At 37.9% G+C, this 19,675-nt stretch overlaps 2 protein-coding genes across 2 annotated transcripts; one reads left to right on the plus strand and one right to left on the minus strand.

Annotated features, from left to right (window-relative positions):
• Positions 1–2,461: 2,461 nt before the first annotated feature.
• Positions 2,462–3,688, minus strand: LOC117614593 (exopolygalacturonase-like). The gene has a single exon (XM_034343462.1). It carries the CDS (start codon positions 3,686–3,688, stop codon positions 2,462–2,464), a length of 1,227 nt encoding a protein of 408 aa, XP_034199353.1.
• Positions 3,689–12,132: 8,444 nt separating this feature from the next.
• On the plus strand, positions 12,133–12,678 carry LOC117614610 (F-box/kelch-repeat protein At3g06240-like). The gene has a single exon (XM_034343483.1). It carries the CDS (start codon positions 12,133–12,135, stop codon positions 12,676–12,678), a length of 546 nt encoding a protein of 181 aa, XP_034199374.1.
• The last annotated feature ends 6,997 nt before the right edge of the window (positions 12,679–19,675 follow it).

Here is a 19,675-nt window from a genome sequence, read left to right on the forward strand (position 1 = left end):
GTGTATGACATTCATTTTATAATATATTGTAATGTGATTTCTTCACTTTCATTATACAGGTTTTGGCCACAAAACAATCAGTGCAAAAAATACTGGATCCAGATTACATCATTATATTCTGCATAAAAAACAACGTCTGTTCAAATAAAACACGACGTTATGGTTAACCATTTATTCAGCATATTTACCGACGTCTTAAAGCAACGTAACAATGAAGAACCACGACGCTATTGTGAAGCAATTATCCAGGATATCACGTCGGGGAAGGATTAAGAACAGCCATGTAATCCAAAATAACACGACTCCAATCCCATAATACCGACGTCTAAAAATGAGATTAAATATCTGAACATTAATTTAGAACCGACGTGGTTTATTAAATGCGTCGTAAATATTGACGTTGTTTAGAAGTTCAACGTCGTCTACATTAATAAGTACGTCGTGAGTACTGAATACATATAAATACAACGTCGACTATATAAATGCCACCGACGTTGTTTCGCATTTCAACGTCAACAACATAAATACATACGTCGTAAATAATGACACTGACAGCTATATCTACGTCATCTTTTTTAGAAAAATCGAAGTGGAAAACTTATTTCACGACGGTCGTTTGTAAATAAGAGACGTAGTAGTTTTCAATAACGTCGTCTTCTCATGTATTTAAAGACGTAGTAGTTTTCAATAAGAGACAGAGTAGTTTTCAATAACGTCGTGAAAATTATATTTAACGGCGTAATGTTTTAAATATCGTCGTTGTATGCCTATCTTGCGGCCTTTTTCTTCTAATATGTCATATTTTTCCTTTTTAACGACGGTGATTTGTTTGTGTTGGTCGTCTATTCTCATCCTCGACTATTTTTTAAAACTTATGCAGACTAAACACGTCTGTTTTTATTTTTTTTCGACGTTGTTTTATTTAACAACGTCTAATTTATCGTCGTTGTTGTTTCTGAAAATAGGACGTATAAATTTTGTAATACGACTCTCATATATTCGTAACCGACGTTGTTTGTTTTTTTCAACGCCTAATATATAAATACATACGTCGTAAACAATGACACTGACAACTATTTCCACGTCATGTTTTATAGAAAAATCGAAGTGGAAAATGTATTATACGACGGCTGTTTTTATATATGCGACGTAGTAGGAATCAATAACGTCGTCTTCTAATTTTCTTAAAGACGTCATATTTTTTGTTGTCGTGAAAATTATATTTAACGGCGTATTATTTTAATTTTCGTCGTTGTATGTCTATTTTGCGGCCTTGTTCTGTTAATATGTGTCATATTTTTCCTTTCTAACGACGGTTTTTTTCGAGAGTTTGTCGCCTATTCTCATCCCCGACTGCTTTTTTCGTTCTTTTTGTAGAATAAAGACGTCGTTTTTTATTTGTTGATGACGTTTTATATTTTAACAACGACGGTGATTTAGCGTCGTGGTTTATGAGGGAAAAGATGACGGTGGATTCCACGACCACTGAAAAACTCAATACACGACGGTGATTTACAGTCGTCTTTTTGCTTATTTGTAGTAGTAAAACCCTTAGAAAGAACTGACTACCTATATACATAGTTCCCCAACTAATCACAGAAAGAATTCAACAAGGTCATTTGATTTGCCAATTTGCCATGCCCACTAATTAGCCAACTGCAGCACAAAAAATTCTTAGAATATATATATTGATTAGTATAGCAAACATACAACCCAAAAATGACATAACAGCAAATTGAATTATAATCCAAACAACGAACCAAATCAACATCAATGGAGAGCTCTCTCGCCTTCAATAGAAAAATAAATAAATAAATTCGAGCTGCTTAGAAATCCCAATGTTAAGAATCTAAGATGTTGTAATTTTTTACCCAACTGAAATCCCAGTGTTGTATCATGTATGTAATATTGCTATATTTCCATTATCTGGTTTCTGTATTAACTATCAAGTATTCAAGTGTGGTGTGGTTCTCTTGTATCGTTTCTCCGTCTGTGGTCAGGGATTTTGTATCTGTTTCTTGGTTAAGCATGGTATTGTTGTTCGCCACGGCTGCTTTGTTTCTGTGCTTCGTTTCTGGTTGGTTGAGTTTGGGATTTGAAACCCAGAGAATCTGTAATGCCATTCCTGTTACTTCTATTTGAGATATAATTCATATGTGGATTCTTAGTCTCTAGTAATGGTAGTTTCTTGTGCATGCTTACTTGAATATTGAGAAGATTGTACATTTCTGGTTTTCTGATTGTAGTATGTTAATTCTCTGTCCTTGTACGCGTTATCTTTTTGACATCATATGAATTGATGCTTTATTCCATGTTAATTGCTCCGGATTAATGCTTCTCTCCTTTGTACATGGTCTACATGATATTTATTTATTTATCTTGATACAAAGGAGAGAACATGTAGCACAAAGGCAAAGTAGAACACATCAATTTATGTATAGAGAACATTAATTAGTACTTTCTACTTCTTGGATAAAGGAAGAGGTGCCAAGGACGATGTAGCACAAGCAAGAGCCTTTTTCATGCCAGTAATTGTGGGCTTGACATTAGAACACAGAGAGGTAAGAGGGCCTTGGTCTCCACCGTAGGTGAGATCAATGTCAGTCAACTTCACATTCTCACACGGTAGGCCCCTGCTACATACAAGCTTGACTGCAAGTGGAGTGAAAGATGAGCCCTTAATGTTCTTGAAGCTGACATTATTGATCTTAACTTTTGACGGAGGCTTTTGGTCACACCGAGTATATGGGCAATACAATTGGTCTATAAGGATAGGGTTACTGACATTAACCATGATAATATTCTCATAGTGTATATCTGAGGCAGTACTGCTAGAAGGAGAATCTGGCCATGTTTTGATTCTCACACCGTTCTGCGTATTAGTCAGGGTGCAATTCTTAACTATGATCCCAGTCACAGCCTTTTCTTCCTTATATCTTCCAAGGCTTCCAATGCTTATGCCATGGCCTGGCCCACAAGTAACATCAGTCACTGTGATTTGGTGGGAGTCATCACCAATAGAAACACAATCATCCCCAGTTCTAATCTTTGCATGAGTAATGTTGACACCAGTCGAAGCCCCGATATGGATTCCATCTGTGTTTCTGCTCTCTTCAGGTGCTATGATGGTAAGATGTTGAAATGTAGTGTACTTGCATCCGAAAACATGCATGTGGAAATTTTTGCTATTAAGTGAAGTTATGTCCTGAACTCTGGAATTGGTGATGAATTCGAACCTCAGATTAATGGGCATCGGTTTGCAATTTTTGTTTTTGTGGCAGTCATTTTGACCCCAAACAAGTGCTCCTTGGCCATCAAAAGTCCCACCACCTGATAAGGTGAGCTTGTCAATGTACTGAAAACCAACCCAAGTATCCGGTCTTGTGAATTGGCCAGCATTTACTGGAGCCTGCAATGTGCCTCGAACTTGCATCTCAATAGGAGCCTTACAGGGGCCTCTAAAAGTTGCTTCTTTTAACTTGTATGTCCCCCTCGGAACAACAACTTTACTGGCCGATGGCGATGCACATGCATCACTCCAAGCCTTGGCCAAGGCCTTTGTGACATCAGAGCCAGGCTTTGCACCGTATGTTGCACTTGTCACATCAAACACACTAGGATTAGCTTTAGCTGTAGATGCTAACAATAAGAACAAAAGCATTGCCAAGAATCTTAATTTCAGAGCCATTTTGATTTTCCTTCCACTTTGTTAATTTTCTTCTCTCTTTTTTCTTTGGAAGGATGATGCAATTCCATTTTGAGTTTAGGCCAATTTATAGTCCGATTGGGAAGGCACAACACCATCAAACTATCCAACCAATCACTAACTATTTTTATACCAAGCTGCATTATAGTTCAAGCTTACATCCTATAATTAGCCTTAAGAATATTCATCACCAAATCTCTATCTAGAACGTCCTAAGCTGTTTGTAGTATTGCTATCCCCCTCATATACTTAAAATTTCTAGAAAAGGAGGACCAAAACCATGCATAGATACCTGGATAGAGTTAACAAGATCAACAGGAAAAGACCATGCCTAAATAATTGGCCCATTTATATATATATATATATATATACTTTTTCTAATCATCCATCATAGCCTGGGTGTAGGCGAAGGAGAGTGGTAGTTATTCATATGAAGCATGTGTTTTATTGAACTTCAATTTTAAACTACTTTAGTTTTATGTTTTTTAGGCTTAACTAACTAATGATTCTCCCCCCTACCCTCCCAATATTATATAAGTTTAGTCTCACTTTATCCCATTTTGCCTCACCTAACACCCATGAACTCTCTGTGTGTAAAAAATATCCATTAAAGATTAAGAGAAAATTCATGGTATGTGAGCAAATGTTCCGGCTTCCAATCACAAGGCGTCACGTGGATAAGAAGAATATCACTTAGGTCATTAATTGGGCCCATTTATTTGGCCAATTAATTAAGACAAAAAATAGGGATATTATCTTTATTTGAGAATATAATCACCAATTAAAGATAATATCACTAATTTTGGATATTGTCTTATTTTGGGGATATTATCATTAATTAGGGAATATTGTAATCTAATAGACTAATTAAGAGTAGTGTGAGGGTTTAGGGACCCACTAGTGTAGTGTTTTGGAGCAATTGCTCCCATGGGGTTGTCTCCCATGGTTACCAAGGGCAAACCAAGGACCTCGAAGCCATTTCCAGGGCTGTCATGGGTCTTTTTTGTAGACCCCGGTGTGGTTGGGTAAGGTTTTCAACTTCAACCGTGTTTCCTTTTCCTTCTTTTTTTTTTTCATTTTTTTTCAGATTCCTTTTCTTTTATAAAAATACCCAATTTCTTATGAATTATTTAATAGGGTAATTTTCTTTTTAGTACCTTGACAGTGTGTTGGATGAAGTAATTCTAATTTCCATAGAAACTGTAAATGATGGGATTTCCAATTACATCATTTAAAATTCCGTAAGTTACACATTTCAGTGTTTGGATGTCATGTATGTGGAATGTAAGAAATTACAGAAATTACAATTTCACATGTTTAGATACTCATAAGAGAATTAGAATTTAATTAGAAGTAACAACATTTTTTTGTCTTCAACAATCTGGTATTTTCTGCGTGTAATTTGGCAAATCCTGAGTTGATTTTTCCAAACGTTGAACTTTCCCTTTTCCATGCTCTAAATCCCGCCTTTTGTGAAAATCCCGAGTTATTTTACCTCATTCAAATACATTGTAGTACACCGAGTTTCACCCTTAATACATGATGTTTTTTGGTAGGGAAGAAAAAAAAATGTAGCACCATGCTATTTGTAGTTAATATTAAATGTTATTATATTTTTATTTCTACATGAAAAATAGAAAGAGAAAAAGTATAAAAGCTCCCACGAGCTTCCTGCTTCCTCCTCAATCTTGTCTTCCCCTTTCTGTATTTTCCTTTCACTTTATGCCACGCATATGGCATAAAATGAGGAATAAAAAAAGGCAAGATGTGAAGGAAGTTAACATTCTTGTAAATTGTTTATACAGGAAATAAACGACCTATGACTGCCAAACACGTGGACTGAATCGATATTTATCACAATAAACCCTTCGGCATGTTCCCTACCGAAGCCATACATTTTGACTCTTTTGCACCTGGACACGTGTCATGCTCACAATCCGCTTCTACAGTCCCACATCGGAAATATGAGCATAGTGCACGCCTCCCAAGGCCTATATAAGGAGACCCCTATCCCCAAAAGGAAGGGAGGAGAAACCAACGGTACGCTACCGCTTGATCTGTAATCTGATATTTACTAAATCCGTACTTACTTAAGCATCGGAGAGCCTTCGGCCGGTACCACACCGGTATCCCAAGGTCTTACCGAACGTGTCCTTTTGCAGGAACTTGATCTTCCGAAGACTAACTCCCTTCCGAAGACATAATATCACTAAGTTGGGCGAGCCACGTGTCAAACCACTTTTTCGCATCAACAGTTTGGCGCCGTCTGTGGGAACTCGAGATAAAAACCATCGACCCACTATCCCCTAGACATATGGGGACCACTTCGGTACCCACTTTCCTATCAGAGGAAGGAGTGCCGTTCGGAAGGCAAATTGGAGCTAGCCCAGCGCTACCCCCATCCACTTCCTATCAGAAAAAGTATAAAAGCTCCCACGAGCTTCCTGCTTCCTCAATCGTGTCTTCCCCTTTCTGTATTTTCCTTTCACTTTATGCCACGCATATGGCATAAAATGAGGAATAAAAAAAGGCAGATGTGAAGGAAGTTAACATTCTTGTAAATAAAATTTGTTTCTTTTTATTTTATTTTTAGTAAATAGATGAATTATTGACCAAAGAAGAGTAAGTAGATGAATTTACAAACCAAAAAAAGACGAAGGGGTACTTGTACCACCTTCCGCATTCTCTGTTTGGCTTGTCAAGGTGTTGAGTGGGAAAAAATATGAAGAGAATTATACAATGCTTCCGCCACCCAGCAACCAACAGAAGCAGAACCCCAAAACAAGAAGACGACGATGAAAAGGAAGAGCATGATCAGAGACCCTACATTCTGCAATTGCCAGACCACATAATACTGGAGATTTTCTGCAAAATCCCAACAAAAACTCTCATCCAATGCAAGCGTGCGTGCAAGTCTTGGCGTCGTTGTCTCTCAGACCCTGAATTCACCAGAGAACTATTTTCACGAACACCCGCTTGCCTCTTGGTTACTGGCTTCCGCTGGCAGTGGGGCCACTTCTTGGTCGACCTCGACGGGACCTAGAACCCACACGTCGTCGCCTTGAAGCTTTGCAGTGAAATAAGTCTCCGAACTAGAACTACCATGGTAGGCTCGTGCAATGGCTTCCTCTGTCACTACTCGAGACATCATCTTCACATATTCAATCCCGTTACTGTTGATGTCTAAACCCTTTGAGCTGAAAGCATTTGAGCTAAAAGCATTTGAGCTGAATGCATTGGAGCTAAATGCCTTGGTACAGAAGCTACTCAGTCGTTTTATGTTACAGTCTATGAACTTTAGTTTCCTTTTTCTAAATTTTTTTCTTTTCTGTCTTAATGTAATTTGAGCCCTTGGATCATAGTCCAAGTGATCTCTTAGCTAGTCTAGGAACTAAGCATTAGATTATGACAAATGGATTCATCTCATAGGATGCTAGAACCTAAGGCTAGGATTGAATATGCTTTGTAAATCTGTTAGAGAATTAGATTCTCTCTCACACACACTTGCATACATGTAGAGTGTAATACAATTGAAATCAATCAAGAAGTTACAAGAGCAGCAACGTTCTCTCTCACATTTTCTCTGTGTTTTCTCTCTTCTTCCCAAAACACATTACAAAACTGCAAAATACAATGAACTCTAACATGGCCTCAGAGCCAGGTTTGATCATTTGAGCTGGGAGTAAACCTGTGAACAAGGAGAAGGATTTGATTTTTGAGCTGGTTTTGAGCTTCCTTCGACTGTGCAGCTGAGATTTCTTGAATCCAATGTCTCACATGGCAGGATCTAGCACCTCTGAGCTTCGCACACCTGTGTTCAACGGAGAAAACTATGAATTCTGGAGCATTCGGATGAAAACAATACTGAAATCTCATGGACTATGGGATCTGGTTGAACATGGCTGCAATGATCCAGATTCAAAGAAAGAAAAAGAGATAGAAGAGACTAAGGATGCTGAGTGCTGAGAAGTCTACAATGGCTCAGCTTCTGATGAAGGATGCTCGAGCACTTGGATTAATCCAAAGTGCTGTCTCAGATCAACTCTTCCCCAGAATAGTGAATGAGGAGACCTCAAAGGGAGCTTGGGACATTCTGAAGCTGGAATTCAGAGGAGATAAGCAGGTACGAAATGTAAAACTGCAAGGATTGCGTAGAGAGTTTGAATATACTCGCATGAAAGACAGTGAATCTCTATCTGTGTATCTTGCTAGATTGTTTGATATCTTAAATCACATGAAAAGTTATGGAGAGGAATTATCCAGGGAGAGGATTGTGCAGAAACTGCTGTTTAGTCTGCCAAAATCCTATGATCCTATTTGTTCTGTTATTGAACATTCTAAGGATCTAGAAATTTTGGAAGTGCAAGAGGTGGTTGCCTCCTTGAAGAGCTTTGAGCTCAGATTGGATCGCCATAATGAAAACTCTACAGAAAGGGCCTTTGCTAGTCTGAATATTGAGGAGAAGAATCCAAAGAGTGGCAGTTTTTCTGGAGACCAAAAATCTCAGAAAAACTGGAAAACAAGTGAAGGTAACAAAATTGCCTGTAAACATTGTGATAAGCTGCATTATGGCAAGTGCTGGTTTGAAGGCAAGCCTAAATGCCATGGATGTGGAAAATTTGGGCATATGATCCGAGAGTGCAATGGAAATAAAAATGCACATAAGGTGAACTATGCAAATCAGGTGGAGGAAACAGGTACTTTGTTCTACATGTGCAATGCTGCAACAGATGTGAAAAAGAATCACTCATGGTACATTGATAGTGGTTGTAGTAACCACATGACAGGAAATGAGGGGCTCTTAGTGGATATTCAAAGGAATTTGAATTCTAAAGTCAAGATGGGAACTGGAGAGGTAGTTCCAGTGGCAAGAAAAGGAACTCTGGTGATCAAAACCAAGCTGGGAAAGAAGCACATACAAGAAGTAATGCTTGTACCTGGTCTGGAAGAAAATCTACTTAGTGTTGGGCAAATGATGGAGCATGGTTATTATCTTGTGTTTGGAGGGAATATGGTGAATGTGTGTGATGATCAGTCACTAGGAAATCTGATTGTGAGGGTTCAAATGACCAATAACAGATGTTTTCCACTTACAATGATGCCTGCAAGTGAGTTGGCTTTAAGAGCAAGTGTTTCTCACTGCCTGCAGACATGGCATAAAAGGCTAGGACACTTAAATGAGAGAAGTTTGAAACTGCTTGAAAATCAGGGCATGGTTCATGGCCTGCCTCATTTGGAGCAAGTCTCTGTGGTTTGTGAAGGCTGCATGTTAGGAAAGCAGCACAGAGATTCTTTCCCTTTGGAATCTACTTGGAGAGCATCACATCCTTTGGAATTGGTTCACACAGATATCTGTGGACCAATGAAAACAGACTCAATATCAGGAAATAAATACTTCCTGCTATTCACTGATGACTGCACTAGAATGTCATGGGTGTATTTTATAAGAAACAAGTCAAGTGCATTGGAGTGTTTTAGAAAATTCAAAGCCATGACAGAGCTGCAGAGTGGGTATAAGATAAAAGGCTTGAGAAGTGACAGGGGTGGGGAATTTCTGTCAAGTGAATTCAACAGTTTCTGTGCAGAGGTTGGCATTCAAAGGCAATTAACAGTGGCATACTCCCCTCAGCAGAATGGAGTAGCAGAAAGAAAGAATAGGACAGTAGTTGAAATGGCAAAGTCCATGTTGCATGAAAAGAGTATTCCCTATGAATTTTGGGCAGAGGCTGTAAACACTGCAGTTTATCTATTAAATAGATGTCCTACTAAGGCTCTAAACAAAGTAACACCTTTTGAAGCCTACACTGGGAGAAAACCAGGAATTGCTCACTTAAAAATCTTTGGATCACCATGCCATGTGCTAATTCCTTCAGCACTAAGGCACAAACTTGAGGAGAACAGTCACAAATGTATTCTTGTAGGCTATGGCCTGTGTGAAAAAGGTTACAGGATATTTGATCCAAGCTCTAGGAAGGTAATTCTGTCCAGAGATGTGCACTTTGATGAGGATGGTTTATGGAAGTGGGAAAATGAACAAAAGGGAGAAATAACAGTTTCTATGCCTGCAGAAAATCAGAACTGTGAACCAAGTCTAGACTTGGACACACCACTGCAAATGGATGCAGGAACCACAGTGCAAGATGAACCAAGTCAAGACTTGGATGCATCAACTCAAATGGGTGAAAACACTATCCTGCAAGAGGAGAGAATAAGTGGAAGCTCACAAGCCATTGACCACACACCAAAGAAATGGAGAAGTGTAAATGAAATCATGGCTCAGTGCAACATTTGCATTGTTGAACCTGGAAGCTTTGAAGATGCAAACCTTGATGAGTCATGGAGAAATGCAATGAAGGCTGAACTGGAGATGATTGAAAAAAAATAACACATGGACACTAGTGGACAGACCATTTGGTAAACCAATCATTGGTGTCAAATGGGTCTACAAGACGAAACTAAATCTAGATGGATCTGTGCAGAAGAACAAGGCTAGATTAGTGGCAAAGGGCTACTCACAGAAACCTGGAATAGACTACAATGAAACATTTGCTCCTGTAGCAAGGTTGGACACCATTAGGACCTTGATTGCTCTTGCTGCACAGAAGGAATGGAATTTGTACCAATTGGATGTCAAGTCTGCATTTCTAAATGGAGTGTTAAAAGAAGAAGGTTATGTGGAGCAGCCACAAGGGTTTGTTAAAGACAATGAAGAAATCAGGGTGTACAAGCTGAACAAAGCTTTGTATGGACTAAAACAGGCTCCAAGAGCCTGGTATGATGAGATAGATTCATATTTCAACAGGGCAGGATTCAAGAAAAGTCCTAGTGAGGCAACACTTTATGTCAAAACAAGTGACACTTCAGGTATTCTTATTGTTTCACTTTATGTGGATGATATTGTTTATACTGGAAGTTGTGGGAAATTGCTTGAAGAATTCAAAAATGACATGATGAAGCACTATGAGATGACTGATCTCGGCCTGCTCTATCATTTTCTTGGCATGGGAGTTGTGCAGACCAATAAGCACACATTTCTTCATCAGAAGAAATATGCAATGAAAGTAATTGAAAAGTTTGGTCTAAAGGACTGCAAATCTGTGGTGACTCCACTAGTTGCAAGTGAGAGGCTGTGCAAGGAAGATGGGAGTGAGGCAGCAAATGAGAATGAGTATAGACAGATTGTTGGTAGTCTGCTCTACTTGACAGCTACAAGACCAGACATTATGTTTGCTTCTAGCTTGCTTGCTAGGTTCATGCATAATCCTACTAGAAAACACATGGGAACAGCCAAGAGGGTCTTGAGGTACATCCAAGGCACACTGGATTTTGGAATTGAGTTCATAAAAGGGAAGTCAGCCACTTTGATAGGGTATTGTGACAGTGACTGGGCAGGAAGTGAAGATGATAGAAGAAGCACCTCAGGCTATGCATTTACACTTGGATCTGGTATGTTCTCATGGGCATCCATTAAGCAAAATACAGTAGCTTTGTCTACTGCAGAAGCAGAATACGTCAGTGCTGCTGAAGCAACATCACAGGCTAAGTGGCTAAGGTTTGTTCTTGAAGACTTTGGTGAAGAGCAAGTGGAAGGTACACCAATCTTGTGTGATAACACCTCTGCCATAGCAATGGCTAAGAATCCAGTTTTCCACCAGAAAACCAGACATATCAGTAGAAAGTTTCACTTCATTCGTGAAGCTATTCAAGCGAAGGAGATTGAACTAATCTACTGCAAAACAGAAGACCAGATTGCTGACATTCTTACCAAGGCTTTGTCCAAGGATCGATTTGTGTATCTAAGAGACTTACTTGGTGTGAAATCAGCTAAAGGGTTAGAAGGGAGTGTTGATGTCTAAACCCTTTGAGCTGAAAGCATTTGAGCTGAATGCATTGGAGCTGAATGCCTTGGTACAAAAGCTACTCAGTCGTTTTATGTTACAGTCTATGAACTTTAGTTTCCTTTTTCTAAATTTTTTTCTTTTCTGTCTTAATGTAATTTGAGCCCTTGGATCATAGTCCAAGTGATCTCTTAGCTAGTCTAGGATCTAAGCATTAGATTATGACAAATGGATTCATCTCATAGGATGCTAGAATCTAAGGCTAGGATTGAATATGCTTTGTAAATCTGTTAGAGAATTAGATTCTCTCTCACACACACTTACATACATGTAGAGTGTAATACAATTGAAATCAATCAAGAAGTTACAAGAGCAGCAACGTTCTCTCTCACATTTTCTCTGTGTTTTCTCTCTTCTTCCCAAAACACATTACAAAACTGCAAAATACAATGAACTCTAACAGTTACTGGTGAGCTTTTTTCTATTCCAACACCTTCAGAGCTTGGTACACTTGGAGACTGTTATGGTTTTGGGTTCGGTCCCGTCAGTCGTGTTTATAAACTAGTTCGGATAGTGCCTAAACAAGTAATGGTTTTGACTGTTGGCTCTGGGATTTGGAGAAACATTGGGCACCCTGCCTACTCTTTTAGTAGCATAACTCCTTGTCATGGGATTTATCACAATGGTTTTCTTCATTGGATTGGTCGCACTCGTGGGGACAGCTCTCGGCGTTTGGTATGTGCCTTTCACGTTGAAACAGAGCAGTTCCAAGAGTTACCACTACCGCCTCCTTTTTATGATCTGGATAAAACTTATTTTAAGCTCGGAGTATTAAATGGTTGGCTCTCTGTAATTCTTAACTTGAATGGCGATATCAGTGTTTGGGTGATGAAGGAATCTTGGACTAAAGAGCATGAGTTTAAAGACCCAGTTGGTTCTTTTGGCACTTCAATATTGAAATTTACCGGGGAAGGGCAAGTCTTGGGGTTAAATTATGATGATCATTCAATGCAGGCTTACACTCTCGCAAGAACTGGCCTTGTGAGGGTTGAGGTTGATGGACTACCTTTAATGATTTCGGAGGCATGGGACCTTGTTCTGAGCTTTGTTTCGCTTGAGGATAGATCACCATAGGGTTACAGCTTGAAGGTACCATATGTCTATCCTAAGCATTTTGTATTTCCTGCTCTGTGCAATTTGAACTTCTTTTGGTCGAAAGTGCAATAAAACTTCATCTTTTAATTTCCGAAAAAGGAGCTTGTAACAAACGTTAGTTTGGACCTTGTAATTTGAAATTATGGTGGAAATTGTTTAGGGAGATGAAAGTTCGTTGGGCTATTCCAAAGGGGTGTTTTGAGTTTTTGAGCACCAAGTTTGAGATTGTTGGCAGTTTTCTGGAACATTTGACGCTGGATTTGTTAGCAGCTGCCAAGTGAGACTAGATTTTCCGAATTTAGAGCTTTCTCTCTTACCTTTTTTTGAGTGGTCTTTTATTGTATTTTCTCTTTTCCCTTCAGATTGTGGATTCCTTGTCCACTCTTTCTAATTAGCTCTTCTACTTTAACAAATTTCTGTTTCGCTTTGTAATATATTAGAGCAACTCCACCCATGAGGGCAAAGTCTAAGGTAAGGGCAAGCAAGGGCTGCCACTATTCACGTGAATAGTGTCAGCCTTGCCATTTGTGATTCCACCCATGAGGGCAAAGTCTAGGGCAATTACTATTCATTGTACTTTATTTCCTATTTTTTTAATACTTTAAATCATTAATTTTGATAATCTTTTGTAATTAAATTTTCGGATAAGATTTTCGGATGTGAATCTCGGTTGCCACGTGTCTTATTCTAGATAAAATTTTCGGATATTCATTAATAAAAATTATAATCTCAGATTTCCGATAAAATTTTCACCCTCTAAAATTGTGCCACGTGTCCCATGTCAGATAAGATTTTCAGATATTTTAAAAAAATTATAATCTCATATTTCAGATAAGATTTTCACCCTCTAAAATTGTGCCACGTGTCCCATGTCTGATAAGATTTTCAGATATTTTTTTACAAATAGTGATCTCAGATTTGAGATAAGATTTTCACCCTCTAAAATTGTGCCACGTGTCATCTCTATCTTCTGAATCCCTCTATATAACTACACCATCAACACCACTCCTCTCACACCATCTCTGATATATTCCTTCATTTCTCATATTTTACAATTTCCCATTATACTCTCAATGTCAAACTTCAGGAGGGTGTTGGAGAGGCAACAGAAAGAATGGGAAGAAATCCAGCGTAGACGTGAGGAAGAAGATCGGGAGCAAGATGAAGAAGAGGAGGAAATGCTTGAAGTAGCGGCGGTGTGTATGATGAATCAATCAAGCCAACACCATCGTCGTCGTTCCCCGAATGTGGACAGACGCAGAGAGTCTCGGGGTAAGAATCTCTTGGAGGATTACTTTATCCCAAATTCGTTATATCCTGCTCATAAGTTTCGAGAGATATATAGAATGCAGCCACATTTGTTCCAAAAAATCATGCATGATATTTGTAATTACGACACATACTTCATTCAAAAGCATGATGCTGTTGGAGTTTTGGGTCTTATCTCGGAGCAAAAACTTACAGCTGCTTTGCAGATGCTTGCTTATGGGGCATCTGCAGAGCAGGTGGATGAGATTACAAGGATGGGAAAATCTACTATCCTAGAGTGCTTGGTGAGATTCTGTGATGCAGTGGAAAATTTGTACACGAGGGAGTACCTTCACAAACCCACTCCGAGGGACCTGCAAAGGCTTCTACAAAAAGGCGAGGCTCGAGGTTTCCCAGGAATGATCGGAAGCATCGATTGCATGCATTGGCAATGGAAGAATTGTCCTACTGCGTGGCAAGGAGACTATGGGAATCGGAAGGGCCAAAAAAGTATCATTTTGGAGGCCGTAGCTTCATTCGACACTTGGGTTTGGCATGCCTTTTTTGGGGTTGCCGGATCTCAGAATGACCTCAATGTCCTTGGTCAATCCCCGGGGTTCGACGAGGTATTGCGAGGTCATTCCCCTCAGGTCACATACCAAATCAACAATACCGTATACTCTGGTGCATACTACCTTGCCGACGGAATTTATCCTAGGTGGACGACATTCGTGAAAACAATTCCGAATCCCCAATCCGAGAAGGAAAAAAGCTTTGCTTCCTTTCAAGAAGGTTACAGGAAAGACGTGGAAAGGTGTTTCGGTATCTTGCAAGCTCGTTGGGCAATTATCAGGGGTGCTACTCGGATGCTAGACGAGGAGGTGCTGAGGAGTATTATGATGACTTGCATCATCCTCCACAACATGATTGTGGAGGATGAGTATGACTACGATGCTCCAGAGGTGTTTGAACCTGATCCCATGAACATGGCGTTGACAAGAATATATGAAAGGCCGATGGGACCAAATGGACTACCAATGGAGCCCGAACCGTTAGTTCGGGATGGTCGATTCAACAACCCCATGATTGATCGTTATCAAGAAATGCAATCTTCATATGTTCACGAAAGACGTCAAGTTGACTTGATCGAGCACTTGTGGCAGATGAAAGGCAATCACAATGGATGAAGGCTAGATTCGTGCTTTGTTTGGAATTATGCTTTGTTTTTAATTATGCTTTGTTTTTGTGTGTTGTGTTTTGTGGAATAATTGCGAGGTCTTTTTTATTATTATGTTTTTATGTATGGTTTGTTTTGTGTGTTGTTTGCAATAAATGAAGGTTTGTTTTTAATTAATCTTTGTGAGGAATGCTCAAATGTTTTTAATAAATAGTCCAATTATAGAATGCTTTTTTGATTGAATAAAAAAGAAACAATACAACAAATTAAAGGATAATACAACAATTTAAAAAAAATACAACAATTATAAAAAAAATACAACAATACAATCTAATGGTTTTCATCATTTAGCCAATCCGTATTGCTAGGACCGTCGTCATGGAAAAGTTTTCTTCTCATCACATCCCTTCGTTTATGCTTCCAATAGGCCTTTGTTTCAGGAGACATATGGCTCGTATCCATGGCCATGATTTTCATCTCTCTTTCATCGTCGTCTTTTTCTTTTGCATGTTGCTTTTCAATTGCAAAGGCTTCCAATCGTGCCTTGTCGGCTTCATCTCTCCTCAAGTCTCTCTCCAATCTTAGAGAGTTGTTCTTAGCTATTTGCTCGAATATTTGAACACAATCAATGTTTGAAGTGGCCCCTCTCTTGGCCTTTGCCGCCTTTCTCCCAATAGGTCTCGGCGGACGTGGGAGTGGTGACTCCGTTTCCATTGGGGAGTCTAATGGCGAATCGGTTGATGGCGATTCGTGGGGCGGCGTCTCATGCAACACAACCGGGGGTGCGGTAGGAATAATTTTGAATCTGGAACAATCTTTGACAATTTCCCAACATTGGAAATGCACAAAACTTTTTTTCCCTTGCCCCGTGGCACCGAACCACATTTGTGCTTGTATGATCTATTCAAAATAAATAATTGGAAGTGCATTAAAAAAATATACAATGCAAGAAATTATAAACTATTTTGAAATGCAAGAATAAAATTGATTATGTAAATAAATATAGACAAATTGAAAATGCAAAAACAAAAATAAAGATTATGCATGAAATTATAAACTATTTTGAAATGCAAGAATAAAATTGATTATGTAAATAAATAAAGCCAATTAGGAAATGCAAAAATAAAATAAACATTGTGCAACAAAAAAAAATAGAATATGCAATAAAAAAAAAGTTACATTAAATTGATTAAAATGGCAATTAAAAATATTTTACCTCATCGGAAAGATTCGCACCGCTCCGAATGTTCTCCTTTGCTTTTGTCAAGGCATTTCTCCATTTCCCTAACTCTTTGTTTAGAATTTTCCATCTACTAGACAAAGCCATTTCGGTCCGAATGGAACCCGATCTTTGACAAAATTCTCCATGAATTTTGCTCCACATATGATGGAACTTCATCTCATTGCCCGTGATAGGGTCATGACTAACGTTCACCCAAGACTCGCACAATGCAATATCTTCCTGGGTTGACCACGAGCCTCCGATTTCAACAGAAGATGCCATTTGTTTATTTTCTACAAATGGAAAGTAGTACAAAAATGTGAGTGGATAGTAAAAAATATTGGAAGGAGAAGAGTTTGTATGGAATTGGTGTGGAAAGTGGAAAATATGAGTAGAGAGTAAAAAATATTGGAAGGAGATGAGTTTGTATGGAGATTTGGTGTGGAAAATGAATAATGTGAGTGGAGAGTAGAAAATATTGTATGGAGAAGAAATTGTATGAAGATTTGGTGTTGAAAGTAGATAAAATGGTTAGGTATTTATAGGGAAAAAATACATACTTTTTTGGTATTTTTTTTAAAAAAATTTCAGAATTTTTTCGGATTTTTTAGGATTTTTTTAAAATTTTTTTGGCCAAAAAAATGAGAACTGTAGGATTTCTGGAAAAAAAACCAATCGGAGCCACCCGGTGTTGACACGTGGCAGGTTACCGTTGGAGCCTGCGTGTGGTGACGTCAGCGCTGACGTCACCTAACTCGGGCTCGAGCCCAGTCGATTTTCTCCCTTGGGCCTGCCCGGGCTCGTGGGACCCGCAGCTTGCCCGGGCTGCTTTGGCTGCGCTGGAGGGACACTTGGGCTGCAAGGGGCCTGTTGCCCGGGCCAAACTCCTTGCGCTGGAGTTGCTTTTAGTGAAAGTTTTTTGGATTTAAAATATGTTAACAGTGACAGACAAGAATGCTTGAAATTTGTGTGCATTTCTTGCTTAATTTCTGCTAGGATGGTAATGCTTTGCACCCGTGATGAATTCTGACAATATTTGAGAAGGAATTGGTCGTGAGGTACGACATGAATTGCATTGTTTCCATTCCATCCTTCCTTGTATTAACCTTTTGGGGTATTTGTACTGATACTTGCGTCTTATGGTTTTTGTGCCTATAATTTATATGAATACAATTATTGTTTTTCTTTAAAAATCAAAATCAAAATCAAATTGACACTTTGGTTGATTGGAATAGAAAACTTAGTGAACCCCGCAAAGTATCCTTCATATTTTAAGAATCCCCAATAAACGGGGACAGAAATATAATCTCAATAAAGTATAATTAATTAATTTCAGGGTAGCTACCTAGTACTAATTGAGTAATATAATTATGCTCAAATAAAGTAAATTTAAAGGATACAAAGATAAAGTTCATGGGTGTTAGGTGATGTTAAATGAGGTAAAGTGAGACCGAAGTTATAATATGGGAGGCAACAATCAATCATTGAAGCCTAAACAACAGCATAATACATGTTACATGTAAACAAAGGGCAAGCTCAAAATATATACCCCACACTAGTAAAAAAAAAACCCCTTGCGCGACCAAATTTTGCGCGACGAAAAACTATTCGTCGCTCAAAGTCACTTTGCGCGACGAAACTTGAAACTTCGTCACTCAAAGTCTTGCGCTACCAACTTTTGCGCGACGAAAAATAATTCGTGGCTCAAAGTGACTTTGCGCGACGAAAAGTAAACTTCGTCGCGCAAAGTCCTTATAAAAATAAATAAAATATAAAAATTATTTTTTAAAAATTTTTCCATGACGTAATCCAAACATTTTGTCACCTAAACCAATTTATTTTTGTTTTTTTATTTTGTATGCATAACACTTAAGAAATTAAACGGTATATATATTTATTAAGTAACTTTAAATTTATTATTTTAGATCGGATCGGATTTTTATTAGAAAAATATATTCTTGTTGTTCGGATTCGGTTTTTGTTAGAAAATATATATTTTAAATTGACGATCGAATTATTTCATTGTATTCATATCGGGTCAAGGAGTGTAGCAGTAAAAAAATCATCAACATCGGAGTTAAAATAACCGTTAAATCTTGATTTTTCATTATAACCGTCGAAAAGTTTTATCCCCTTACTTGATCTCTGAATGTTTATTTTTTCCGATTTTTGGCGTATATGATCTCAAAGTATAAACAAACAAGTTTGACGGTTGGATCGTTGAAACTAGTTTTTTTGAATGCATATGCCATCAAAACAATATATTCACTAACAATTAAGAGTTTATTTATACTTTCGTTAAATATAACATAAGATTTTGTGGTATCCACTAGTGTAAATATTTTAAATTGAAGATCAAATTCAATCATTGTATTCATATAGGGTCAAGGAGTGTAGTTGTAAAAAATCATCAAAATCGGAGTTAAAATAACCATTAAATCATGATTTTTCATTTATAACCATCGAAAAGTTTTGTCCCGTTACTTGATCAATGAATGTTTATTTTTTCTGATTTTTGGCGTATATGATCTCAAAGTATAAACAAACAAGTTTGACGGTTGGATCGTTGAAACTAGTTTCATAGAATGTGTATGCCATCAAAACAATATATTCACTAACAATTAAGAGTTTATTTATATTTTCGTTAAATATAACATAAGATTTTGTGGTATCCACTAGTGTAAATATTTTAAATTGAAGATCAAATTCAGCCATTGTATTCATATAGGGTCAAGGAGTGTAGCTGTAAAAAATCATCAAAATCGGAGTTAAAATAACCGCTAAATCATGATTTTTCATTTATAACCGTCGAAAAGTTTTGTCCCGTTACTTGATCTATGAATGTTTATTTTTTCCGATTTTTGGCGTATATGATCTCGAAGTATAAAAAAACAAGTTTGACGGTTGGATCGTTGAAACTAGTTTCATAGAATGCATATGCCATCAAAACAATATATTCACTAACAATTAAGAGTTTATTTATACTTTCGTTAAATATAACATAAGATTTTGTGGTATCCACTAGTGCAAATGTTTTAAATTGAAGAAATTCAGTCATTGTATTCATATAGGGTCAAGGAGTGTAGCTGTAAAAAAAATCATCAAAATCGGAGTTAAAATAACCGTTAAATCGTGATTTTTCATTTATAACTATCGAAAAGTTTTGTCCCGTTACTAGATCTCTGAATGTTTGTTTTTTGCGATTTTTGGGGTATACGATCTTGAAGTATATACAAACAAGTCTTATGGTTAGATCGTTGAAGTGTGTGTGTGTGTGTATATATATATTTTTATTTATTAAGTAGCTTTAAATTTATTTATTTTGTACA

This window comes from Prunus dulcis, chromosome 1, assembly GCF_902201215.1.
Source record: "Prunus dulcis chromosome 1, ALMONDv2, whole genome shotgun sequence".
Classification (NCBI taxonomy): Eukaryota; Viridiplantae; Streptophyta; class Magnoliopsida; order Rosales; family Rosaceae; genus Prunus; species Prunus dulcis.

Coding starts and splice junctions, on each gene's coding strand:
- LOC117614593 (XM_034343462.1), bottom strand. CDS start 3,688: ATGGCTCTGAAATTAAGATTCTTGGCAATGCTTTTGTTCTTATTGTTA.
- LOC117614610 (XM_034343483.1), top strand. CDS start 12,133: ATGGTTTTGACTGTTGGCTCTGGGATTTGGAGAAACATTGGGCACCCT.